The sequence below is a fragment of the Pyrus communis genome, chromosome 13, assembly GCF_041283825.1.
Source record: "Pyrus communis isolate YQ-2024b chromosome 13, ASM4128382v1, whole genome shotgun sequence".
Lineage (NCBI taxonomy): Eukaryota > Viridiplantae > Streptophyta > Magnoliopsida > Rosales > Rosaceae > Pyrus > Pyrus communis.
The window spans coordinates 6935316-6963191 of NC_142577.1; the positions used below are offsets into that span (position 1 = coordinate 6935316).

The following is a 27876-nucleotide window of genomic DNA, read 5'->3' on the forward strand; positions in this document are numbered from 1 at the left end:
ACTCTCAATAAACATACACAAATAAGTTATCAATCAAGCAGTTAAACAAATTGAATCCACAACTCATGAAATTCCAACCAAAGGTAATCAATTTATATTGCAAGCATAAACATGGTTTTGAATCACCCCCTAGCTAACTAGGGATTTAGCCTCTCATGTTCACAGAAAGAGAAACAAAATTGAAATTGAACACAGAGAATAAAAGATTGATTACACCTAGAACGCCCAACGAATCCACTTTGAATTTCTGCACGTTTCAAGCTCCTCTTTCTTCTTCTTCTTGCTGCGGCAGAGAGGGTTTTAGGGTGAGTGTGGATGATTTTCTGGGTTGTAGATGGGTTTAGGAAGGGATGGTGGTGCGGCAAGGAGGTGGAAGGTGGCTGCAATGGTGTGGAAGGGTATGGAGGTGTAGAATGGTGGCTAGAATGGATGAAAGGCTGCGGCAGATATGGGATGGTGAATGAATCCCAGAAATTCTCTCTAGGGTGCGGCTTATATATGAGGGTTTTCAGAAATTAAAACCCTAAGTTATTTTGGTTAATTAAAATTAAGTCAAAGGCTTCTAGAATTAGGAAATCAAACCAGAAAATTAAAAGGAAATTGGTTAATAGGTGCGGCTAGGGTTTTATTTGAAAGGGAAATAGGTTTAAGTTTAGAAAGTAAAGGGAAAGGTGCGGCCAAGAAAAGGGTTAGGGTTTAGGTGCGGCTTAGGGTTATATTTTGAAAGGGGAAGTGTCCTAAAACCAAGGGAAAAGGGGTCCCTTGCACGGCAAGGGATGGGGAGAAAGGGAGACCCACGGCAAAGGTGTGAAAGTGGGCTAGGGCCTTTGTTTTGTGTCCTAAAGTGCATACAAGGCCTTCAAAGTGGCTAGAAAATACGGACGTTTAAGATTAGGAAAGGTTACCAAAATGGGAAACCTAGGGTTAACTTTCCTACTTCAAGTAGGAATCCTTGTTGTTCTAGGAATCCTCATGTGAGTAGGACTCCATCTTCGATTAGGAATTCATATTTCTTCAAGTCTTCAACTCATTCATTCCTCTTTTGCTCCAAAAGACTCCAATTTGCATCTTCTTGCACACTTTGGCTTTATAACCTGAAAACACACAAAAGTGACTTTAAACACTAAAATAACTAAGGAAACACAACATAAATGCACGAGAACAAGCCAATTAAGTCGCATAAATATGCTCCTATCAGTGTTCTTGGATAGAACATACGCCACATACAATTGGTCCTTGTATCTTCATTCCTTCGGCCATCTGAGACACAATAGAAGTAAGATTAGCTAATTGAGTTTGAATGTCGGATTGAGAACTTACCTCATGCACTTGTTGCCGTGGGGGGTCCCTTTGCCCAATTCCTTCATATTGTTGTGCATTGAGAGCACGGTTTGCAATTAGGTTCTTGGCTGCCATGGGAGTTTTGTCCACCAACGCACCTCCCGCCGAGGCATCGAGTATTTGCCGTTCAATTGGAAGAAGGCCTTCATAGAAGTATTGAAGTAGAAGCTCCTTCTTCATTTGATGTTGAGGACATGATGCAACAAGGGCTTTAAAACGCTCATAGTACGTCAGAAAAGATCCCCTTGACTTTGTTGGATTCCGCTAAGAGCAACTCCAGCGTTGGAGCCCTCCCCCCAGGCTATGCACTATTCAATGAACCTAATGAACAGTAACTGCCCTTAATGAATAGTAATAGCCCTGGCAATAGCATTTGCATCTCCACCGTTACACTTCAATAGCCCTGGCAATAGGCAATAAAATATTAGTATTTTATTTATTTATAAAATAATACAAAATAATTTTAATTGTAATATCGGATAAGATTTTTAATCGTTCTCGTTGCGCCACGTGTCATTATCCGAAGTATTATTAAATAATACAAAATAATTTTATTTGTAATTTCGGATCAGATTTTTAATCATTGTCGTTGCGCCACTTGTCATAAAATCTGAAAAGACAATTATTGGGGATGGATTTCCAATAAATTTTTTAATCGTACTCGTTATGCCATGTGTCATTATCCGAAAATACAATTATTGGTGATGGATTTCTGATAAGATTATTAACCAATCACGTCGCGCCACGTGTCATAATCTGTTCACAATCTTTGAGGATAGATTTCCATCAGATTTTTAACGAATGACGGCATGCCACGTGTCATAATCTGTTCACAATCTTTGAGGATAGATTTCCATCAGATTTTTAACGAATGATGGCATGCCACGTGGCATTATGTACAACCTAATCCTTTCTGAATCCTCCATATAATCCACCATCCATCCTCACAAATCTCACACCAATTTTCTCAAGATCTCTATCATTATTCATAGTTTTTGTTTCTTTCTTACAATGTCTTCTTCTTCCTCAAGGATGATGTGGGAACTCGATCAAGAAGAGGAAGAATTGTTTAACCAATCAGAAGCAATGTTCAATCACCAGGGGGCAAACAATGAGAGGGAAGAGGATGAGGAGCGTAGAAGGAGAGATGACGAAGTAACAATGGGCAGAGCCTCACATTCTCGTCGAGTCATCCAAGCTATGGCTCAGATCTGCAGGCCCAGCAGTTCCGGAAACCTTGATAGAAGCAGGCAATGATGAGGTATGGAACTCTTGGATGATTATTTTGTTCCTAATAGTGCATTCCCTGATACGTACTTTAGACGTCGTTTTAGAATGGAACGACATTTGTTCAACAAAATCATGATTGCTGTTTGCAACCATGATTCTTACTTTGTGCAAAAGAAAGATGCTTTTGGTGCTATGGGTCTACTGCCTGAGCAAAAAATTACTGCTGCCTTGCGGATGCTTGCATATGGAGCATCTGCAGACCAAGTGGATGAGATAACGAGGATGGGGAAATCAACCATTCTTGAGTCCCTGATGAGGTTTTGCGGAGCAATCGAATCTATCTACACCGCTAAGTACCTCCGCAAACCTACAAACATGGACTTGGAACGGTTGTTGAAGAAGGCCGAGATGCGTGGTTTTCCTGGGATGATTGGAAGCATTGATTGTATGCACTGGACGTGGAAAAACTGTCCAAGTGCATGGCAAGGCACTTATGGGGACAGAAAAGGAGCAAAAAGTATCATTCTGGAGGCGGTGGCATCTTTTGATACATGGATTTGGCACGCCTTTTTCGGGGTCCCGGGAGCTCAAAATGACATCAACATCCTTGCCCAATCCCCAGTGTTCAACGATGTCCTGCAAGGAAAGGCACCAAAAGTCACGTATGAGGTCAACGGACGTATGTACGATGGGCCATACTACCTAGCTGACGGCATTTACCCGCGATGGTCAACATTTGTCAAAATAGTGCCACGTCCGCAAAGTGCAAAGGAAAACCACTTTGCAAGCTGTCAAGAGGGGTGCAGGAAGGATGTGGAGTGTTGTTTCGGTATCCTCCTGATGTGAAAATTAACTTAACACACAAATTAACCCTCTTTTGACAATTGTAGCATATAAATAAGTAGGGATCGTTCTTACACCGGGGATTAGGAGGGATTGCTAAACTCTCTTTACTGACTCAAATAATTAAAACTAACCTTTAAAACACTTAACTCACTTAAAAAGACTCAAAACAAGTTCACAAGACTCAAAATAGACTAAAAGCACTCAAAACTGCTTAAAAACACAAACTGGGCAGTTTTGAGCCTAAACACAAACTTGGACGAAAATTGGTTCTAACTTGACTCAAAACTCTTAAAAACACACTCTAAAACATATTTGAACCAATTAGACACTCTAAGACAATTGGGGATTTGGTTTTGGACGAAAATCAAACAAACAAAACAATAATGTAAAATAGGCAGATTTGGGCGAAATTGATAGAATTAAGTGGATGGTGAGATGGCTAGGAGGTTTTTCTCCACACATGGCATACTTGCATACAACACAATCTTCAGTTGCTTATTCAATGAATTATGAACCTCAACACCCCAAGTTAATTAGGTACGCTTAAATTAACTCTCAGATTTCCCTTAGGTCATTGAATTGAATGGAATTAGCGCATTGCAATCAAATTATTCCTTAAAAGTTTTCTATATGAAAGCGCATAAAAGAAAGACAATCAAAGATCATTAGGTTCTATGGAAATCATAGGTGTTGACGAGGCATTCGTAACTATGAAAGCGCATGATACTTATGCCAAGAATTTACTTATCATAATTGCGACCAACAATCTTAATTACTCATGAATATAAGTTCCCAACGATTAGGTGAAGTTCCCTTATACCCTAGCATCATATTTATGCATGCAAATTAATATACCCTAGCATCATATTTATGCATGCAAATTAAGTATGCACTCTCAATTCATATACATAAACAAGTTTTAATTAAAACAGATAAGTAAATTGAATTCATCATTCATGAAATCACAACTGAAAGTAATCAAATCATCATGCAAATATAACCATGGTTTCGAAATTCCCCCCTAGCCACAGGGGGATTAGTTCCTCATGCTTGCACAACAACAATTATTGAATTTAAACATTGAAATCATAAGAAAGATTACACCTAAACGTTTCAGCAATTCCAAGATGGATTTGATGCACGGCTTGGCTCCTCTTCCTCCTCCTTGCTGTGACACAAGGTGTGTGTGGTGGAATTGGGGGTTTTGGATGGTGTTTTCTTGTTAGAGGGATGGAGGGTGGTTGATTATGGTGGTAAGGGTGCGGCAGATGTGTATGGAGATGTATGGAGGTTGAGAATGGAGGCTAAGGTGTTGCGGCAATAGGTTTCTGAATAGCATAAGGGGGTGTACGAAATTTTGGCTGATTTTATGTTTATATAGTCCTAGGGTTAAGTAGATTAGGGTTAGACTTAACAGATTTTATGGACTACGGCCCTAGAATTCGGCCATAGGTGATCAAATCCACCTCGGAGGGGGTTTGGCCCACTTACTTTCATAATAGGCTTGTGTAACCCAAATCCAAAAGGGATTAGGCCCTAGAAATCAGAATCCAAAGGGATTTAGGCCTAGGAACTTGGCGTATTTGGGCACTTGCTTTATGGCATCTTCCTTGTAGTGCATAATTCCTTCAAGAACTTGGCGTATTTGGGCACTGCTTTATGGCATCTAGGAGCGGGATATTGACTTGAACTTTCCTAAACGTCTCAAGAATGTTTTTCTCATGCTCCTCCTTCTTGGTTTGCAAAAATCTGTGAGGAAAAGGAACATTGGGTGGAACAGGGTTAGAATTAATCGAATAACTTAAGGGAAATCTGAGGGTTAATTAGTGATGTCACGGTTAATCTGGGTTGTTGAGGTTCATGATTTATCGGAAAAGCAACTGGAAATCAATTTATGTTTGAATGTGTCATGTGTGGAGAAGTATCCCTTGGCTATTTAATCATCCATTGGTTTTTCCCAAATTCGTCAAAATCTGTTTTAAGTTTTTAATTTACTTGTTTTTCTCTTAAATTCGTCCAAAACCAAATCCCCTTTACTTACTTGTTTCAAATCTGTCCAAAAGTGTGTTTTTGAGTCTTTTGAGTGAAAACCAATTGTATGTTCGTCCAAATTGAGTCCTAGAGTCTAAATTGAGTCTTTTTGATTGTTTTGAGTTGTTTTGAGTCTTTGAAGTTTGTTTTGAGTCATACAAGTTTAGTTAAGAGTCTTTTGAGTTTGTTTAAGTGTTTTGAAGCATATTTTTACATCTTTGAGTCAATTTTCATTAGATTAGCAATCCCTCCTAATCCCCGGCCTAGAACGATCCCTACTTATATCTATACTACAATTGTCAAAAAGAGGGTTTAATTTGTGTGCTATTATATACCACATCAAATTTTTGGCGCCGTTGCCGGGGATTAGCAATTTTGCTAATCCCCTGTTGTTTCTTTTTGTTTCTTTTTCATATATCTTTGTTTTAGTTACTGACCTTGTTTCTTTTCTTGTTTGTAGGTACTAGTTTATGACTCGTAGTTCTCAACCTATTAGTGCAAACATCTTGGATTTTGACGACTATTTTGAGCGCACTTTGAGAAGGAAGAAGAAGGACCCAGAACTTCACCCATCAAGTTCTAGTTCGGCTTCTAATCTTGAGGAGGAAGAGGAGCCCACGGCAAGGGAGGAAGAAGAGGTCCAAACCATGGCAGCGGACAACCGTACAATCAAGGAGCTTTCGGCCTCGGGAATGGACAATGCCGCACCATTATGCATCCAATACCCAAGGGCGGCTCAAGATAAAAGCGACGAATTTGAATTGAAGTCAAGTTTGTTGCACCACATTCCGAAGTTCCATGGACTGTCCATGGAGGATCCCAACAAGCATTTGAAGGAGTTCGAGGTGGTGTGTTCGAGCATGACTCCAATTAACGTTGATAGTAGTATTTTGAAGATGAAGGCCTTTCCATTCTCACTATTGGAGAAGGCCAAGGATTGGTTATACGAGCTAGCACCCGGAACGGTCACTTCTTGGGAGAGCATGAAGAGGGCGTTTCTTGAGAAGTTCTTTCCTACTTCAAGAGTCATTCTCTTGAGGAAGAAGATTAGCGGAATCCAACAAAGTCAAGGGGAGTCTTTTCCAACGTACTATGAGCGTTTTAAAGCCCTTGTTGCATCATGTCCTCAACATCAAATGAAGGAGGAGCTTCTACTTCAATACTTCTACGAAGGTCTTCTTCCCATTGAAAGGCAAATGCTTGATGCCTCGGCGGGAGGTGCATTGGTGGACAAAACTTCCATGGCAGCCAAGAACCTAATTGCGAACCGGGCTCTCAATGCACAACAATACGAAGGAATTGGGCAAAGGGACCCCCCACGGCAACAAGTGCATGAGGTAAGTTCTTAATCCGATATTCAAACTCAATTAGCTAATCTTACTTCTATTGTGTCTCAGATGGCCGAAGGAATGAAGATCCAAGGACCAATTGTATGTGGCGTAGATGCGAAATATATAAGCACACAAATTAAAACCCTCTTTTGACAATTGTAGTATATGTATAAGTAGGCATCGTTCTAAACCGGGGATTAGGAGGGATTGCTAAATCACTTGAAAACTGACTCAAAAACGTAAAACAAAGGTTAAAACACTAAACTAGACTCAAAGAATGCAAAACTAAACACTAAAACACTAAAGCAAACTAAAAGACTCAAAACAGCAACAAAACACTCAAAACTGCCTTAAAAACACAATCTGGGCAGTTTTGAACACCTACACTAATTTGGACGAATTTGGGTTATAACTTGAATCAAAACACTTAGTTACCCAAACTAAGACACTTTCTAACTAAATTGCAACACTAAAGTAAAGGGGGATTTAGTTTTGACGAAATTAAAACAAAGAACGCAGATTGTAATAAAAACAGATTGTAAAACGAATTTGATGAAAATATGGATGGAATGCTAGCTAGAAGGTTCTTCTCCACACATGTCACACTTGCATACAAGATGATTTTCAGTTGGTCTTTCGATGAATCATGAAACTCAACAGCCCGGGTTAATTAGGTTCGCTTAAATTAACCTTCAAGTTCTCCTTAAGTTAATGAATTGGATGGGACAGTGCATACAACAATTCAAAACATTCTCCAAAAGTCCTTTACGTGAAAAGCACAATAAAGATACAATCAAAGATCATTAAGCAACATTAAAACTATAAGTGTTGACGAGGCATTCGTTACTATGATGAGCATGAAACTAGTGCCAAGAATTCATTTAACGCGATCGTTTATAAGCGACCTCCACTACTTGTGAATATAAGTTTGTAACTATTAGGTGAAACTCACTTAAATTCTAGCATCATATTCATGCATGAAAACCAAGCGTGCACTCTCAATAAACATACACGAATAAGTTATCAATCAAGCAGTTAAACAAATTGAATCCACAACTCATGAAATTCCAACCGAAGGTAATCAATTTATATTGCAAGCATAAACATGGTTTTGAATCACCCCCTAGCCAACTAGGGTTTTAGCCTCTCATGTTCACAGAAAGAGAAACAAAATTGAAAGTAAACATAGAGAACAAAAGATTGATTACACCTAGAACGCCCAATGATTCCACTTTGAATTTCTGCACGTTCAAGCTCCTCTTTCTTCTTCTCCTTGCTGCGGCAGAGAGGTTTTTGGGGATTTTTGGATGTGATTTTGGTTTAGGAAGGGAGTTAGGGTGGTAAAGGGTTGCGGCAAGGGTTGTGGGTGGTGTAGGGACGTGTAGAATGGTGGCTGGAGTAGAGGAATGGTTGAGGCAGAGATGGAAGGTTGCTAGAATGGATGGAAGGCTGCGGCAGAGAGGTTTTTGGGTGATGGTGGTTGCGGCCAAGAGAGGGAATGTGGCTGAATGATTAAAAAGAATGATTAAAAGGGCTCCCTAGGGTGCGGCTAAGTGGTGGAATATATAGGGTTTCAGAAATTAAAACCCTAACTTATTTTGGTTAACTAAAATTAAGTCAAAAGCTTCTAGAATTAGGAAATCAAATCAGAAATTAAAAGGGGATTGGCTGCAATGTGCGGCTAGGGTTTTATTTAGAAAGGGGCATGTGTTTAAGTGCATAAAATAGGACATAAATGCCCCCCTTGCACGGCAAGGGGTGGGGAGAAAGGGAAAGGCCACGGCAAAGGTTGGAAGGGGGTCTAGGGCCTTTGTTTTGTGTCCTAAAGTGCATACAAGGCCTTCAAAGTGGCTGGAAAATAAGGACTTTTAAGATTAGGAAAGGTTACCAAAATGGGAAACCTAGGCTTCCTACTTCAAGTAGGAATCCTCGTTGGAGTAGGAATCCTCGTTGGAGTAGGAATCCATATTTCTTCAAGTCTTCAACTCACTCATTCCTCTTTTGCTCCAAAAGACTCCAATTTGCATCTTCTTGCACACTTTGGCTTTATAACCTGAAAACACACAAAAGTGACTTTAAACACTAAAATAACTAAGGAAACACAACATAAATGCACGAGAACAAGCCAATTAAGTCGCATAAATATGCTCCTATCAGGCGTATGTTCTATCCAAGGACACCCTTCGGAAAAGTGCCCTCAATTGATTGAGAATGGGGGATGGGAGAGTGCAAACGCCATTAGATTTCCAAGCCAAAATTAGCCAAGGAATGATCCATATTCCAATACATACAATCCGGGTTGGAGAGTGATAGGAGCATATTTATGCGACTTAGTTTGCTTGTTTTCGTGCATTTATGTTATTAGTTCTTAGTTATTTTAGTTCTTTAAGCTTCTTTTGTGTGTTTTCAGGTTCATAAGACGTATTTGGCGAAAGGATGCATTTTGGAGCCTTTTGGAGCACTTTTGGGCACAAATATGATAGCTTATGCTTGGAGCAAAAGGAATGGACGAAATTGAAGAGTTGATGTCGCAAGGATTCCTACTACGACGAGGATTCCAATTACGAGAAGGTTTCCAAATTGAAGGAGGTTTCCCACTCACATGAGGATTCCTAGTTGGACGAGGTTTCCTAATCACACAAGGATTCCTACTTGAAGTAGGAAAGTTAAGCCAAAGTTTCCTATTTTGGTTGACCTTTCCTATATCAAGAACGCTCTAAGTTTTAGCACTTAAGATGGCTCCCGAGCACCCTTGGACAACAAACAAAGGTTCTTTGCAAACTTTCCCTTCCTTGCCGTGCAAAGAAGGTTGTTTCCCTTTCTTTGTGTAAACTTCCCTATTTTCCAAATGTGTTAGGACCTTTCCCTTATTCTAATACCTCTTGTTTTGTGCCTTACCTTTCCCTAAACTTTATGTCGCACCTCCCCTTGTGTTTCCAGATTTCAATTTCTTATTTCCTAGTTTAATTCACTTTCCTAGTTCTAAAACTTTCCCTAAAGTCCTAATTTCTGATTTCTTGCAAGGAATTGACTTTTCCTTCCTTCTTTTGCACCAATTTCGTACCTTACCTTAAATTCCCTTTCCTTGATGTGCAAGAGGTTTAATTTCTGACTCCTTGCAAGGCAAGGACATTCCTTACTTGTTTTAAATTCGTGCATTCCCCTTTTTCTGACTTTATTTGGACTTTATTCACTTACCTTTTCTATTTAGACTAGGAAATCTGAATCATAACTCAATTAGGTATGTTATTAACTTCCCAAAACACTTATAATCAGCCATTGGCCGAACCCTAGAGGGGATTCACCACAGAAATTCGTCCATTCACTCCCACACACATCCATTCATCCCAAAACACCATTCTGCAGCCCAGAAATACAACCAGCCGCTCCACCTTCTTCCACCCTCCTTGCCGAGTTCTCCACCACCTTCCAACCATTAAACACTCATCCACACTCAACCTACACCCCTTGTCGTGCCTCTAAACACCCCAAAATCCATTCTACATCATCAAAACAGCCCAGAAACCATCACCACCCAATCTGCCGCAAGGAAGGGAAAGGAGACAGATTCACTCAATTGTTTGGCTCTTCATTCTGAGTTGTTGAACAATTTTAGGTGTATTCTATCTTATATTTCAATGTCTAATTCATGTAATCTTTGTTTTGCTTTGAGTATGATTGGCTAAATTCGTTTTGGCTAAGGGTGTATTCGAAACCATGATTATATATGTGAAATAAGTTGATTACTTCCAGTTATCGTTACATAAGTCATGAATACAATTTGCTTAACCGTTTGATTTAGAACTTATTCTTGTATGTTGATTGAGAGTTGATGTGAAAATTAACTTAACACACAAATTAACCCTCTTTTGACAATTGTAGCTTATAAATAAGTAGGGATCGTTCTTACACCGGGGATTAGGAGGGATTTCTAAACACTATAAACTGACTCAAATAAATAAAACTGACCTTTCAAACACTTAACTCACTTAAAAAGACTCAAACACGTTCACAAGACTCAAAATAGGCTAAAAACACTCAAAACTGCCTTAAAAACACAATATGGGCAGTTTTGAGCCTAAACACAAACTTGGATGAAAATTGGTTCTAACTTGACTCAAAACTCTTAAAAACACAATCTAAAACATATTTGAACCAATTAGACACTCTAAGACGAATGGGGATTTGGTTTTGGACGAAAATCAAACAAACAAAACAATAATGTAAACTAGGCAGATTTGGGCGAAATTGATAGAATTAAGTGGATGATGGGCTAGCTAGGCGGTTTTTCTCCACACATGGCATACTTGCATACAAAACAATCTCCAGTTGCTTATTCAATGAATCATGAACCTCAACACCCCAAGTTAATTAGGTACGCTTAAATTAACTTTCAGATTTCCCTTAGGTCATTGAATTGAATGGAATTAGCGCATTGCAATCAAATTATTCCTCAAAAGTTCTCTATATGAAAGCGCATAATAGAAAACAATCAAAGATCATTAGATTCTATGGAAATCATAAGTGTTGACGAGGCATTCATAACTATGAAAGCGCATGATACTTATGCCAAGAATTTACTTAACATGATTGTAACCAACAATCTTAACTACTCATGAATATAAGTTCCCAACGATTAGGTGAAGTGTCCTTATACCCTAGCATCAGATTTATGCATGCAAATTAAGTGTGCACCCTCAATTCATATACATAAACAAGTTTTAATTCAAACAGATAAGTAAATTGAATTCATCATTCATGAAATCACAACTGAACGTAATCAAATCATCATGCAAATATAGCCATGGTTTCGAAATTCCCCCTAGCCAAAAAGGGGATTAGTTCCTCATACTCGCAAAGCAAAAATTCTTGAAATTAAACATTGAAAACACAAGAAAGATTACACCTAGAACGTCCAGCAACTCCAAGTCGAATGGCATGCACGTCTAAGGGCTTTTCTCCTTCTTCCTTGCTGCGGCACTTGGTGTGGGTGGTGGTTTTAGGGGTTGTGAATGGTGTGTTCTTGTTTAGAAGGATGAATAATGGCTGATTATGGTGGTAGGGTGTGGCAGGTTATGTATGGAGGTGTATGGAGTGGATGAAGGATGAAGAATGGAGGCTAGGGTGTTGCGGCAAGGTGTTTTCTGTATAGCATAAGGGCTTGTACGAATTTGTGGCTGAAAATATGTTTATATAGTCCTAGGGTTAATTAGATTAGGGTTACACTTAGCAGATTTATTGGATTAGGGCCCTAGGGTTTAGCACAAGTGAGTTAAATCCACTTAGGAGAGGGTTTGGCCCAATTCGTTTCATTAAAGGATTTATATAACCCAAATCCACAAGGAATGAGGCCTAATAAATCAGAATCCAAAGGGAAAAAGGTTGAGGAAATTCGTCCAAAATTGGGCCTTCTAGAAACTAGGTGTTTTTTGGCTGATTTTGGGTTTTCTAGAAGAAATAAAAGGGGGAAGGGTGTGGCACCCTTTTAGGGTTAGATAAGGCTTCTAGAAATTAGGTTTTTAGGTCCACTTACAGCTAGGATTAAGGTGGAACAAGATTAGGTTAGGATAAGATAGGATAAGGTTGGATAAGGTTAGATAAGGTTAGATAAGGTTTTGGATAATGTTTCCTCTTTTGAGCTGATTCCTTATCCACTTTGTCTTGAGTTTAATTTCTTCATCTTCTTATCATATTTCTAGCCTCTTGAACTCCAAATTCGTCCATCCATGTTGGCCCATATGCAAGCTATCCACATAGTGCCCAAAACTGCTCCAAAATGCATCAAAATGCACTTTCTTGGTACTTTAACCCTTTGAACCTACAAACACACGAAAATGAGTTATAATACGACATTAACTAGGAAATAATAGCACAAATGCACAAGAATAAGCTAGCTAAGTCGCCTAAATATGCTCCTATCAAGAGTGCACGCTTAATTTGCATGCTTGAATCTGGTGCTAGGGTATAAGTTTGTTTCACCTAATCGTTATGAATTTATATTCGCAAGTAGTGAAGGTCGCTAGTCACGATCGTGTTAAGTAGATTCCTGGCAGGAGTATCATGCTTTTCATAGTTACAAATGCCTTGTCGATGCTTATGATTTCCAAAGAACGTAATGATTCTAACTTGTGTCTTTATCATGCTGTTCATATAGAGAACTTGTTAGGAATAATTTGTTTGCGATGCATATTCATCCAATTCAATGATTCTAGGGAAATCTGAAGGTTAATTTAAGCGGACCTAATTAACTTGGAGTGTCGAGGTTAACTTATTGAATTGATAACTGGAAATTGATTTACGTTGCATATATTTCATGTGTGGAGAAGAACCCCTTAGCTATTCCATCATCCATTGATTCGTCACAAAATTGTCTTACAATCTGTTTTATTTAAAATCTGCCCATTTAATTCAATTTCGTCCAAACACAATCCCCCCATATTTGGTTAAGTCTTAGTCATTATAGTCTGTCTTATTTTGTGTTTTTAAGTATTTGGAGTCACAAACACTTTCAAATTCGTCCAAATCAAGTTTTAGTTTCTGTTGGAGTCAATTTGATTGTTTTAGGCAGTTTTGAGTGTTTCAAATCTGTTTTGAGTCATAGTAGTCTACTTAGAGTCTTTAAGTTTAGTTTTTGTGTGTTTTAAGTCAATTTATATTAGATTAGCAACCCTAGTTAATCCCCGGTTAGAACGATCCCTACTTACATCATTACTACAATTGTCACAAATAGGGTTTAATTTGTGTGTCACATTCGTAATGCATCAAATTTTTGGCGCCGTTGCCGAGGATTAGCAAAGTTGCTAATCCCTTGTCTTGAATCTTGTTTAAACTGTTTAGTTTCTGTTTTGTTTTAATTTTTGCACCGTGTGTGTGTGTTTTGTTTTTGTGCCGTGTATAGGCACCTTATTTGCTTACTTGTGCCAAGTCTATTAAGTTGGTTACTTATCTTGTTTGCTCTTGTGTATAGGCACCTTATTCGACTTTGACGGCGATTTCGAGAGGACTTTGAGAAGAAAAAGGAAACTACAAGAGTCTAATCCTCCTAGTCCCGAACCTGAATTAGAAGAGCAAGAAGTTGAGGTTGAAGAGGAGGCCACAGCAAGGTTTGAAGAGGAAGTACCAACCATGGCAGCGAACAATCGAACCATCAAGGAGCTTTCTGCCTCGGGTTTGGACAATGCAGCCCCTCTTTGCATCCAATACCCTAGGGCAGCCCCTGAGAAGACCGATGAATTTGAGTTGAAGTCCAGTTTGCTACATCATATACCCAAGTTCCATGGATTATCAATGGAGGACCCCAATAAGCATTTAAAGGAGTTCGAAGTAGTATGCTCAAGTATGGCACCGGTGAACGTGGACAGCAACATATTGAAGATGAAGGCTTTTCCTTTTTCTTTGTTAGAGAAGGCCAAGGATTGGTTGTATGAGTTGGCTCCCGGAACTGTCACATCATGGGAGAGTATGAAGCGAGCCTTCTTAGAGAAGTTCTTTCCGACATCACGAGTCATTCTTCTTCGCAAGAAGATTAGTGGAATTCAGCAAAGCCAAGGTGAATCTTTTCCAACTTATTATGAACGTTTTAAAACCCTTGTTGCTTCATGTCCACAGCACCAAATGAAGGAGGAGCTTCTTCTTCAATATTTCTACGAAGGTCTCTTAGCAATTGAACGTCAAATGTTGGATGCATCCGCGGGAGAAGCTCTAGTGGACAAGACACCCATGGATGCCAAAACTCTCATTGCTAATCGAGCACTCAACGCACAACAATATGAAGGTGTTGGGCAGAGAGACACCCCATGGCCACATCATGTAAATGAGGTAAGTTCTATTTCTGAGTTACAATCCCAAATGGCTAACCTTACGTCTATGTTATCGCAGTTTGTTGAAGGCCCCAAAGTGCAAAGAACTACAATCTGTGGTGTATGCTCCATTCAAGGACACCAATCTGATCAATGCCCTCAATTAATTGAGAATGGAGGGTGGGAATCTGCCAATGCCGTGGGTTATGGGAGTCAAAACCAACCAAGGGGTGATCCTTTCTCTAATACATACAATCAGGGATGGCGTGACCACCCCAATTTCAGATGGAGAGATGCACCACAACCTGCCCATCAAAGTGGATTCCGACAACCCCCGGGTTTCTTTCCAAGGCAAATGGCACCACAACCACCTCCTCAAGCACAATCATCCCAGACCAACTCAGGTACGTCTTTGAATGACGATAAAACATATCAATTATTAACCACAATGGCACAGGGAATGCAGAACCAAGCAAATGAGGTTAATGAGCTAAAGAAGCAAATGGGCCAAATGGCAGAATTTTTGGGACAATTTCGTGAAAATGGTAAGTTACCAAGCACTACGATGGTCAATCCCAAGGGTGGTTTCAAATCTGCGAAAGCTATCACACTAAGAAGTGGAAAAGAAGTGGGAAGCAGCAAAGCACATGAACCTGCCCAAAACAAGGAAGATGAGAAGATACAAATTGAAGAAGAGGAGCAATCCTACCCCACGGCAAGGGTAGCACCACCCATGCCGCAGGCATCTAAGCACTCCCATCCGTCCACCTCAGGTAATGTTGTCCCAAATGTTGTGATTTCGAACCCTAATCTGCCCAATGTTCCTTTCCCTCGCAGATTTGCACAATCGAAGAAGGAAGAAAGTGAAAAGGACATTTTGGATACTTTTCGAAAAGTCCAAGTAAACATTCCTTTACTTGATGCTATTAAGCAAGTGCCCAAGTATGCAAAGTTTTTAAAAGAGTTATGCACAACTAGGAAAAGAATTTCAAACGAAGAAGTTGTGAAAGTAAGTGAAAATGTATCCGCGGTTTTGCAACGAAAGTTACCTCCAAAGTGTAAGGATCCAGGGAGCTTTACTATCCCATGCATAATTGGAAACACTAGATTTGAACAATGCATGTTAGATTTAGGTGCTTCTATTAATGTCATGCCATATTCCATTTATGCATCTATGAACCTTGGTGAGTTAAAACAAGATGGCGTTATAATTCAATTGGGCGATTGATGTGATATATAATAGCACTCAAATTAAACCCTCTTTTTGACAATTGTAGTATAGATATAAGTAGGGATCGTTCTAGGCCGGGGATTAGGAGTGATTGCTAATCTAATGAAAATTGACTCAAAGATACAAAAATATGCTTCAAAACACTTAAACAAACTCAGAAGACTCTTAACTAAACTTGTATGACTCAAAACAAACTTAAAAGACTCAAAACAACACAAAACAAGAAAAAAGACTCAAACTAGACTCTAGGACTCAATTTGGACGAAAATAGAATTGGTTTTGACTCAAAAGACTCAAAAACACACTTTAGCTCAGATTCTAACCTAATTGACACTTAAAACAAAGGGGGGTTTTGGTTTTGACGAATTTGAATTAAAACAAAACAGAAACTAAACTAGACAAAGTTATGAACGAATTTGGGTATATGGATGGGTGATTAGCTAGCTAGAGGGTCATTCTCCACACATGACACACTTGCATACAAATTGATTTCCAGTTGCTTTTCGATAAACCATGAACCTCAACACCCCAGATTAACCGTGACATCACTAATTAACCCTCAGATTTTCCATAAGTTATTGGATTGGATGACATCATACGACAACCCAAAGCATTTTTCAAAAGTCCCCTACATGACATCATAATAGAGATACAATCAAAGATCATTACGTTCTATGAAAATCATAAGTATTGACAAAGCACTTGTAACTATGACATCATGATACTCATGCTAGGAATTTACTTAACATGATTGTGAAAACAACCTTAACTACTTGTGAACATAAGTTTGTAACAATTATGTGAAACTCCCTTATATTCTAGCACCAAATTCAAGCATGCAAATTAAGTGTGCACCCTTAATCAACAAACAAGAATAAGTTATCCATCAAACGGTTAAGTAAATTGCATTCACAATTTATGAAATCACAACTGGAATTAATCAATTCAAATTGCAAATATAATCATGGTTTCAAAGTCTCCTCTTGTGACAGCCCGTCCCGAAAATATCAAAAACGTACGTGTGAAAAGACAGTTTTGCCCCTAGTTCGATTTCGTTACGTTTATTGGTTGTTTTTGTGTTGTGTTGGCATGTCTTTGGGCCACACACACACTCCCACACCTGCATCACCCTCTGTCCCCTTTTCCCGGTAAGTTCCCCGAGCCCCATTCCCTTCCTCCTTCTTTGAAAACGTACGGACACACACCAAAACCCATCAAACACTCACAGATCGAAGGAACCAAGCACACATTCGAGCTCGTGAGGCTCGTGCGAACCCAACCACACCATTTTCAGGTAAGAATATCAACGTTTTCACGTCGATTCGAAGTTGTCCGATTTGAGTACTATTCATGCAAACGTAAATTCTCACATTTTTGGGGAAATGAAGCTCGTAGGTAGCTTGGTGAGGTCCCAAGGAGTCTCGGAGTAGTTCGTTCGAAGGATTTGGACGTCGGGATCACCGTATTCGAAGTTGGCCGGATTTGGTTTGTGTGGACAGGTGAGATCTCGTAGTTTTTAACCCTTAAAAGTGGTATATCGTTGTTCTCCTAGTTCTAGGCGTCATTTTGGTACAAAAATCGTGAAAATTGGATGAAAAATGAAGGAGTTAGAACGTTTTAAAGATTTCCCAGTTTTCCGGCGACGGCACCGGAGATTAGCCGGGGAAGAAGACGGAATATTCCGTCAAATCTGACGGAATATTCCTGACGCCGTTGACGGAATCCGTTAGAACTAACGGAATATTCCCTACGGCGTCAATTGACGCCGTCAGCATGCCAGGCACGTCCCTGCGCGTGGCTGTGCCTTGGCCGGCGCGTGCGGCGGTGGAAAATTTTTCTAAAAATTTGGGTGTGATCCTGAGGTTGTGTAGAGCACGTTGGTATATTCATTTGTCCATTTTGAGCAATGTATGAGAAGTTATTACGAAAGGAAGGTTATGTGCTTTAAAATTAACGTTTTTATAGTATTTTCGCATATAGGTGAGACATATCCCGAGGACGAGCGTGGTCACTCGAGGCAGGGGGGCTACGACCCTTCCACATACCAGTGAGTGGGCTTTTGGTTTTCCGTATATACCTATATACTTATATTTCCTAGAAATTTATATAAATGTTTATTAGTTATATGCCATTCCTTTTATATGGTTGGTTGTTATGCATGGTTAATTGCATATATGTTTATTTATATAGTTTCACTTATATGTTCATATATATATATTGGTGCTGTGGATGCACAGGTAAGTGCCAGGTAAGCGTTGTTTAATATTTGCATTCAATAGTGATTAGAGGTGCTTAGAGAGCTCATAACCTGCACCCCCGGTGTTAGTGCTCCCGCCCAAAGTAGGGCACAGTCCTTCACGTGATGTTCACCTCCCGCACCACACGCTCAGCTTGGATCCAAGTTAGATGCACAGTCTTGTCGTACAGACCACTTTAGGTGGTTCCGACTCGTAGGTGACCTGCGATTATTCGCACAGCCTTCACGTGATCGTAGCACTAGAGCGTTTATATGTATTACACCCAGGCCTGTCGTACAGACCACTTTAGGTGGTTCCGACTCGTGGGCAGGTTTAGTTATTGATTTTGAGACTTGAGCTCTAGATTCAGCCGTACAGGTCACTTTAGGTGACTCCGGCTGCTAGTGATATGTTATTGATATGGTTTATACCTGAGCACCTGCATTCCATTCTGAGTTCCTGGCATGGCATATTCTTGAGCATGGTTTATATATATATTTATACGTGCATATGTGTCACATCCCGGCCCGGGGGGGGACCACTTCCCGGGCCCGCTCCACCACCGTAGCACGATATTGTCCGCTTTGGGCCCCGACCACGCCCTCACGGTTTTGTTTCTGGGAACTCACACGAGAACTTCCCGATGGGTCACCCATCCTGGGAATGCTCTCGCGCGCTACTCGCTTAAATTTGGAGTTCCTACGGAACCCGAAGCCAGTGAGCTCCCAAAAGGCCTCGTGCTAAGTAGAGATGTGAATATACATATAAGGATCACTCCCCTGGGCGATGTGGGATGTCACATATGTTTATTTTCTGGGAAGTATACAGGTTTTACGGCGAGGGGTTAGAACTTATTTTTGCTAAATGGTTTTTGAAAAGCTTTGTTTTTGCCCACTCACGCTTTTGTTTTGCGCCCCTCCAGGTTCTAGCTGTTCAGTTGGTTTGGTGGTTTCCCAGAGGGCTTTCTCGGCATTTCTGACAGACGATCACCAGCGTCTGTCCACCTTCGGGTGCACTGTTGTAACGCTATTTTAGTTTGGACTGCTTAGGGTTTTCTGCTCTGAATTTGTGTCTCACTTACGCTAGCACTTATTACTTTGACCTTATGTATGCTAGTTTTTATTTATTCGTACTTTTACGTTACTACTTTATTAGCTTTCGCACTGTGCACATGGCTACGTCACTTCCACGTGACGGCCAGCACGCCCTGATCTCGGTCGGGGTGTGTCAGTTTGGTATCAGAGCTTAGGTTTGGCAGTCCTGTACTTTTGTGAGTATTCTAATGGTTTTGGTGCCTTCTATCAGAACTATGCCGCCTCGTCGAGAACCACGTCGCTCTGATGAGCCTAGTTTCCCCGATATTGCTCAGCTGGGGGAAGCTATTGCTACAACTATTCAGTCGGCGATTCGCCCTCCCCAGAGGACTCCTCTCGAGACTATGTATAATTTGAAGTTGGATAAGTTTGAGGGTAATGAAGGTCATGAGGGTGCAGAGCGATGGTTAGAGCATATTGAGAAGACTTTCCGTGTTTTGCACAGTCAGGGGAATCTTCCAGTCGAGAAGTGGGTTGAGACGACCTCATGGTTTCTGGGGTCGGAGTCTGCAGCCTGGTGGGAGCAGGAGCTTCGTCGTTTGACTCCAGCTGAGAAGACTGATTGGAATGTTTTCATTACTTTGTTCAAGAGAAGGTTTGTGCCCCCTGAGTACATTAATCGTAAGAAGCAGGAATTTACGGAGTTGAAACAGAGGAAGATGACAGCGAATGAGTACTATCGGAAGTTCACTGACTTGTCTCGCTATCATCCTGAGATTGCTGGTAATCCGGCGGAGATGCTTCGTCGTTTTCGCTTAGGTACTAAGAAGAAATGGCGTTCAATGGCGACTACTACTCATTGTGATACTTATCAGGACTTTTATGAGGTTCTTCTGAGAGTTGAGGACTCTGAAAACATGTCGAGCGAGAGTGATGAGGAAGAGAAGAATGGTAATCAGAAGAAAGATGATAAGGGTAAAGGTCAAGCGTCGCTCGAGCCTCGACGGACACAGAATTTTAAAAGGGGTGGCACTAGTTCTAGCTCTTCTAGCGGTGGTTTTAGCACCACTGGTCAGGGACGTGGAGGTAGATTTGCTGGTGGTGCTAGAGGCCAGAGACAGGGTGATGCTGGCCGAGGTAGGGCCCCACTTTGCCGCAGGTGTAATAATCGGCACTTTGGTGAGTGTAGGCATGGCAGCAGTGGTTGTTTTACTTGTGGGCAGATGGGACATTGAGCTGCGAATTGTCCCCAGAGTCAGCAGCAGAAGCCGCAGCAGACTTTCTTGCCGCCACCGGCACCTATCCAGCAGATTCAGGGTCCGGGTAGTTATGGACAGGCAGGTCGAGGTGGTGCCTACCACTATCAGGGTGATGTTGTTCCTTATACCCCGGGACAGTATCAGTATCCCCAGGACCCCTATTCCCAGGGTGGTTATCCTCAGTATTCTGGTGGCTATATGCCGTATCCTCCAGCTCCAGCAGGCGGTTCTCAGTGGTTTCAGGGAGGACAGTTTCAGTAGGGAGAGATTGCTTCGAGTAGTGCGGGGTCTTCGAGGCAGTCTGGTCAGCCTAGTCAGGGGCGTGGTACTCAGAGTCGCGGTGGTCAGACGAGCAGAGGTCGCGGTGGACGACAGCAGACCCAGGGGCGTATTCATAATATTTCACTGCAGGACGCTCAGAACAATCCGGATTTGATCATGGGTACGTTGAATATACTTGGTTATTTTGCTAGAGTATTAATTGATTGTGGTGCTACACATTCTGTGATTTCTCATACATTTGCTCAAGTGACGCAACCTCGCCCTACACCTCTAGGGTACGATTTAGAGTGTGCTATGCCTAGAGGGGAGAGATGTATTGTAGATCGTGTGTACCCAGGATGTCCAGTGATAGTTGAGGGTGTTGTTATGCCAGCTGATCTTATCCCGTTAGATATTGTTGACTTTGATGTGATTCTGGGCACAGATTGGTTGCATTTCTATCGTGCCAATATTGATTGTTACGGGAAAGTAGTTACGTTCCATCGTCCTGGACTACCTGTGGTTACTTTTGTGGGTGAGCAGAGTGGGGTGAGACATGGCGTTATTTCGGCTTTGCGAGCGACAAGATTGTTATCTAAAGGTTGCCAGGGGTACTTAGCTCATGTGGTATTGGATGAGGCTCATCCTAGTAGAGTTGAGGATGTGAGGGTAGTCAGACACTTTCCCGATGTTTTCCCCGAGGATTTGCCTGGGTTACCACCAAATCGAGATATGGAGTTTACTATTGAGTTGCTTCCAGGTACTAATCCTATTTCCTTGACTCCTTATCGTATGGCACCCGCTGAGTTAAGGGAATTGAAAGTTCAGTTGCAGGAATTAGTGGATAAGGGTTTTATTCAGCCTAGTACTTCACCGTAGGGAGCTCCAGTATTGTTTGTGAGGAAGAAAGACGGAACTTTGAGGCTATGTATTGATTATCGGCAATTGAATCGGGTGACGATTAAAAACCGTTATCCATTGCCACGTATCGATGATTTGTTCGTTCAACTTCGAGGTGCTTGTGTATTCTCCAAGATTGACTTGAGGTCTGGATATTATCAACTGAAGATTAGTAGGGATGATGTTCCTAAGACGGCGTTCAGGACTCGTTATGGTCATTACGAGTTTCTGGTTATGCCATTTGGGTTGACGAATGCACCAGCTGCTTTCATGGATTTGATGAACCGAGTATTCCAGCCATATTTGGATAGGTTTGTTATTGTTTTCATCGACGACATTCTGGTGTACTCTAAGTCTAAAGCGGAACACGTTCGACATCTTACTTTGGTGTTGAAGAGGTTGAGGGAACACCAATTGTATGCTAAGTTTAGCAAGTGCCAGTTCTGGTTAGACCAAGTTGCGTTTTTGGGGCACGTTTTTTCAGCTCAGGGTATTTTGGTGGACCCTCAGAAGGTGGCAGCTGTGGAGAATTGGGAGCAACCGCGAACCGTCACTGAGGTGAGAAGTTTCCTTGGTTTGGCGGGGTATTATCGACGATTCGTTAAGGATTTTTCTGTGATTGCTTTACCACTGACGAGGTTGACGAGGAAGGATGTTAAATTTGAGTGGGATGATAAGTGTGAGCAGAGTTTCCAGCAGTTGAAGTATTGTCTCACTCATACACCTGTTTTGGCACTCCCGGACGATGGTGGTGATTTCGAGGTTTATAGTGATGCTTCTTTGAGTGGTCTGGGATGTGTGTTGATGCAGCATGGTAGGGTGATTGCTTATGCTTCGCGACAATTGAAACCTCATGAGTTGAATTACCCTACACACGATTTGGAGTTGGCTGCTATTATCTTTGCGTTGAAGTTGTGGAGACACTACCTTTATGGAGAGAAATGTAGGATCTTTACAGATCACAAGAGTCTTCAGTATCTTTTTACTCAGAAGGAACTCAATCTTCGTCAACGGAGGTGGATGGAGTTGCTCAGCGATTATGATTGTACGATTGATTATCACCCTGGTCGTGCAAATGTAGTTGCTGATGCACTTAGCAGGAAGTCTCAGGGCCGCATTAATGCGTTGTATGCGAGTCGTATTCCTCTTTTGGCGGACTTGCGTACTACGGGAGTGAGGTTAGAAGTAGAAGATCGAGATGTGGCTTTACTTGCTAATTTTCAAGTTAGGCCAATTTTAGTTGATCGGGTACGTGAAGCCCAGGTGGCTGATAGGGAGACTCAGGAATTAATTCAAGCTCGTGACCGAGGGAGGAGGAGAGACCTCAGAGTTCGTGATTCGGATGGCATGTTGATGCAAGAGGGAAGGATGTTCGTACCTAATAACTTGGATTTAAAGAAAGAAATTCTCGATGAAGCACATATCTCGGCTTACGTTATGCATCCTGGAGCTACTAAAATGTATCATACCATTCGACCATTTTATTATTGGCCGGGTATGAAGAGGGAGATAGCTGAGTATGTGAGTAGATGTGTTGTTTGTCAGCAAGTTAAAGCGGAAAGGAAGAAGCCATTTGGGTTGTTGCAGCCACTTCCCGTTCCAGAGTGGAAATGGGAAAATATTACCATGGATTTTGTGTACAAGCTTCCGCGTACACATAATGGTTTTGATGGCATTTGGGTGATCGTTGATCGGCTCACTAAGTCGGCACATTTCATTCCAGTGAGGGAGAAGTATTCTTTGAATCGTTTAGCGGAGTTGTTTGTCTCGAAGATTGTGAAGTACCATGGTGTCCCTGTAAGTATTGTCTCGGATCGTGATCCACGATTTACCTCTAAGTTTTGGGTGGCTTTTCAAGAAGCTTTGGGTACGAGACTACTTTATAGCACGGCGTATCATCCTCAGACGGACGGACAATCAGAGAGAACTATTCAGACTTTGGAAGATATGTTGCGAACTTCGGTGTTGCAGTTTGGTGATGCTTGGCACCAGCGGTTGGATTTGATGGAATTTGCCTATAATAATAGTTTTCAGTCGAGCATTGGCATGGCGCCATTTGAGGCATTGTATGGTAGAGCTTGTCTCACACCGTTGTGTTGGTCAGAGGTTGGAGAAAGAGTCTTAGTGGGTCCAGAGATTGTTGAGGAGACTACTCAGAATGTTCAAGTAATCAAGTCTAACCTGAAGGCAGCCCAGGACAGGCAGAAGAGTTTAGCAGATCGGCATGCTACGGACAGAGCGTATGAGGTCGGAGATTGGGTATTTCTGAAGCTTTCACCGTGGAGAGGTGTTGTGAGGTTTGGAAAGAAAGGGAAGTTGAGTCCCAGGTACATCGGACCATACATGGTCACCGAGCGAGTTGGTGAGGTAGCTTACAGGTTGGAGTTGCCTCTGGAGTTGGCTAGAGTGCATAACGTTTTTCACGTGTCTATGCTTCGACATTATGTTGCTGATCCGTCTCACGTGATACCTCCGCAACCCTTGGAAATTAATCCAGATTTGACTTATGACGAGGAACCAGTGACGATACTAGATTGGAAGGAAAAGGTTCTAAGGAACAAGACGGTGAGCTTAGTGAAAGTTTTGTGGAGGAATCATTCCGTGGAGGAAGCTACGTGGGAGACGGAAGATCGGATGAGGGATTTGTATCCTAGGTTGTTCTTTGGTCACTAGGGGTTACATTTGGTTGTTTTGAATTTCGGGACGAAATTCTATTAAGGTGGGTAGGTTGTCACAGCCCGTCCCGAAAATATCGAAAACGTACGTGTGAAAAGACAGTTTTGCCCCTAGTTCGATTTCGTTACGTTTATTGGTTGTTTTTGTGTTGTGTTGGCATGTCTTTGGGCCACACACACACTCCCACACCTGCACCACCCTCTGTCCCCTTTCCCGGTAAGTTCCCCGAGCCCCATTCCCTTCCTCCTTCTTTGAAAACGTACGGACACACACCAAAACCCATCAAACACTCACAGATCGAAGGAACCAAGCACACATTCGAGCTCGTGAGGCTCGTGGGAACCCAACCAAACCATTTTCAGGTAAGAATATCAACGTTTTCACGTCGATTCGAAGTTGTCCGATTTGAGTACTATTCATGCAAACGTAAATTCTCACATTTTTGGGGAAATGAAGCTCGTAGGTAGCTTGGTGAGGTCCCAAGGAGTCTCGGAGTAGTTCGTTCGAAGGATTTGGACGTCGGGATCACCGTATTCGAAGTTGGCCGGATTTGGTTTGTGTGGACAGGTGAGATCTCGTAGTTTTTAACCCTTAAAAGTGGTATATCGTTGTTCTCCTAGTTCTAGGCATCATTTTGGTACAAAAATCGTGAAAATTGGATGAAAAATGAAGGAGTTAGAACGTTTTAAAGATTTCCCAGTTTTCCGGCGCCAGCGACGGCACCGGAGATTAGCCGGGGAAGAAGACGGAATATTCCGTCAAATCTGACGGAATATTCCTGCGCGTGGGGGCGCGTGCGGCGGTGGAAAATTTTTCTAAAAATTTGGGTGTGATCCTGAGGTTGTGTAGAGCACGTTGGTATATTCATTTGTCCATTTTGAGCAATGTATGAGAAGTTATTACGAAATGAAGGTTATGTGCTTTAAAATTAACGTTTTTATAGTATTTTCGCATATAGGTGAGACATATACCGAGGACGAGCGTGGTCACTCGAGGCAGGGGGACTACGACCCTTCCACATACCAGTGAGTGGGCTTTTGGTTTTCCGTATATACCTATATACTTATATTTCCCAGAAATTTATATAAATGTTTATTAGTTATATGCCATTCCTTTTATATGGTTGGTTGTTATGCATGGTTAATTGCATATATGTTTATTTATATAGTTTCACTTATATGTTCATATATATATATTGGTGCTGTGGATGCACAGGTAAGTGCCAGGTAAGCGTTGTTTAATATTTGCATTCAATAGTGATTAGAGGTGCTTAGAGAGCTCATAACCTGCACCCCCGGTGTTAGTGCTCCCGCCCAGAGTAGGGCACAGTCCTTCACGTGATGTTCACCTCCCGCACCACACGCTCAGCTTGGATCCAAGTTAGATGCACAGTCTTGTCGTACAGACCACTTTAGGTGGTTCCGACTCGTAGGTGACCCGCGATTATTCGCACAGCCTTCACGTGATCGTAGCACTAGAGCGTTTATATGTATTACACCCAGGCCTGTCGTACAGACCACTTTAGGTGGTTCCGACTCGTGGGCAGGTTTAGTTATTGATTTTGAGACTTGAGCTCTAGATTCAGCCGTACAGGTCACTTTAGGTGACTCCGGCTGCTAGTGATATGTTATTGATATGGTTTATACCTGAGCACCTGCATTCCATTCTGAGTTCCTGGCATGGCATATTCTTGAGCATGGTTTATATATATATTTATACGTGCATATGTTTATTTTCTGGGAAGTATACAGGTTTTACGGCGAGGGGTTAGAACTTATTTTTGCTAAATGGTTTTTGAAAAGCTTTGTTTTTGCCCACTCACGCTTTTGTTTTGCGCCCCTCCAGGTTCTAGCTGTTCAATTGGTTTGGTGGTTTCCCAGAGGGCTTTCCCGGCATTTCTGACAGACGATCACCAGCGTATGTCCACCTTCGGGTGCACTGTTGTAACACTATTTTAGTTTGGACTGCTTAGGGTTTTCTGCTCTGAATTTGTGTCTCACTTACGCTAGCACTTATTACTTTGACCTTATGTATGCTAGTTTTTATTTATTCGTACTTTTACGTTACTACTTTATTAGCTTCCGCACTGTGCACATGGCTACATCACTTCCACGTGACGGCCAGCACGCCCTGATCTCAGTCGGGGTGTGTCACCTCTAGCCAAAACAAAATTAGTTCCTCATGTTTACAACAAAACAAAGAGAATATAAATTAAACATTGAAAACAAAGATTGAATACACCTAGAAACGCTCTAACAATCCAAGCTTGAATGGCCAAAACTTCCAATGCTTCTCCTCTCTTCTTTCTCCTTCTTTGTTGCGGCACAAGGGTGTTTGGGTATGAATTATGGTGATGGATGGATAGGTTGGATGGTGGTAGAGGGTGGATGATGGCTGAATGAATGGGGAGAATGAGGAATAATTCGTATGGATCTGTATGGCTCTCTAGAATCTCCCAGAAGTGCGGCAGATTATGTATATATAGATGGAGAAATGTTAAGGCAATAAGTAATTAATTTGGGAAGGTTTTTTAGCTCCAAATCCTCAAGGAAAAAGGGTAACAAATCAGAATTCTAAGAGGAAAAGGAAAGGAAAGTTGCGGCATTGACTAGAATAAAAGGAGAAAGAAGATATATGGCAGATTTTGGAAGAAAAGGGTAAGAAAGGTGCGGCATGGACTAGGATAGTGCAAGGAATCTTTGGTTTGTGTCCTAAAATGCATAAGATACCTTCAAAGTTGCTGGAACTTAGGGATATTTAGGATTAGGAAAGGTCAAACAAAAATAGGAAATCTTGGCTTAACTTTCCTACTTCAAGTAGGAAACCTTCTTTGACTAGGAATCCTTCTTTGATTAGGAATCCTTCTTTGATTAGGAATCCTTCTTAGATTAGGAATCCTTCTTTGATTAGGAATCCTAACACCTTTAGGTCTTCAATTTCGTCCATTCCTTTTGCTCCAAGCATAAGCTATCCATTCCAAGCCCAATTTTGCTCCAAAATGCACCTTTTTGCTTCCTTAGCTATATGAACCTAAAAACACACGAAAATGGCTTAAACTACTAAAATAACTATGAACTAACAACATAAATGTACGAAAACAAGCTAACTAAGTCGCCTAAATATGCTCCTATCACCGATCGTTCTAACGCTTATCCCAAGGGAGTCCTTGAGGATGTTCTAGTGCAGGTCAATCATCTTATCTTTCCTGCAGATTTTTATGTCTTAGAAATGGAGGATTCGAGCCATGCTCCATCATTGCCAATCTTGCTAGGCCGTCCATTCATGAAAACAGCGAGAACAAAGATAGATGTGTTTACGGGAACATTAACCATGGAGTTTGATGGGGACCTTATTAATTTTAATCTTTCTGAAACCATTAAATATCCAATTGAGGACCATTCTTGTTTTGCTATTGACATTGTTGATTCTTTGGCACAGGTACATTTGGATCAAATGAACGAAGATGCACTTGAGGTAGCCTTAGTGCACGCCAAACCAAATTTAGGTACGTCTTTGGACAATGATACACATATTAAGTTACCAATTTGTCTCAGGGGCAAGATAGCGGAGTTTATAGAACAATTCCGAGACCAAGGCAAACTACCTAGCTCGACCATCGTCAATCCAAAAGGAGGTTTTGAAACCGCTAAGGCTATCACCTTGAGAAGTGTCAAGGAAGTTGGACCTAGCCTTGAACCAA

General features: G+C 41.4%; 1 protein-coding gene and 1 pseudogene across 1 annotated transcript in view; both read left to right on the forward strand.

The window, feature by feature from the left end:
* LOC148691677 (uncharacterized) overlaps positions 1-27876 on the forward strand; it is an 80559-nt gene that overhangs the window by 32364 nt on the left and 20319 nt on the right. The window contains exon 2 of the mRNA XM_088683385.1: positions 13747-15711. Within this exon, the coding sequence (XP_088539511.1) occupies positions 13747-15711 (1965 nt within the window). The remainder of the gene's footprint in view (positions 1-13746; positions 15712-27876) is intronic.
* LOC148691678 (uncharacterized) lies at positions 19356-24224 on the forward strand (annotated as a pseudogene).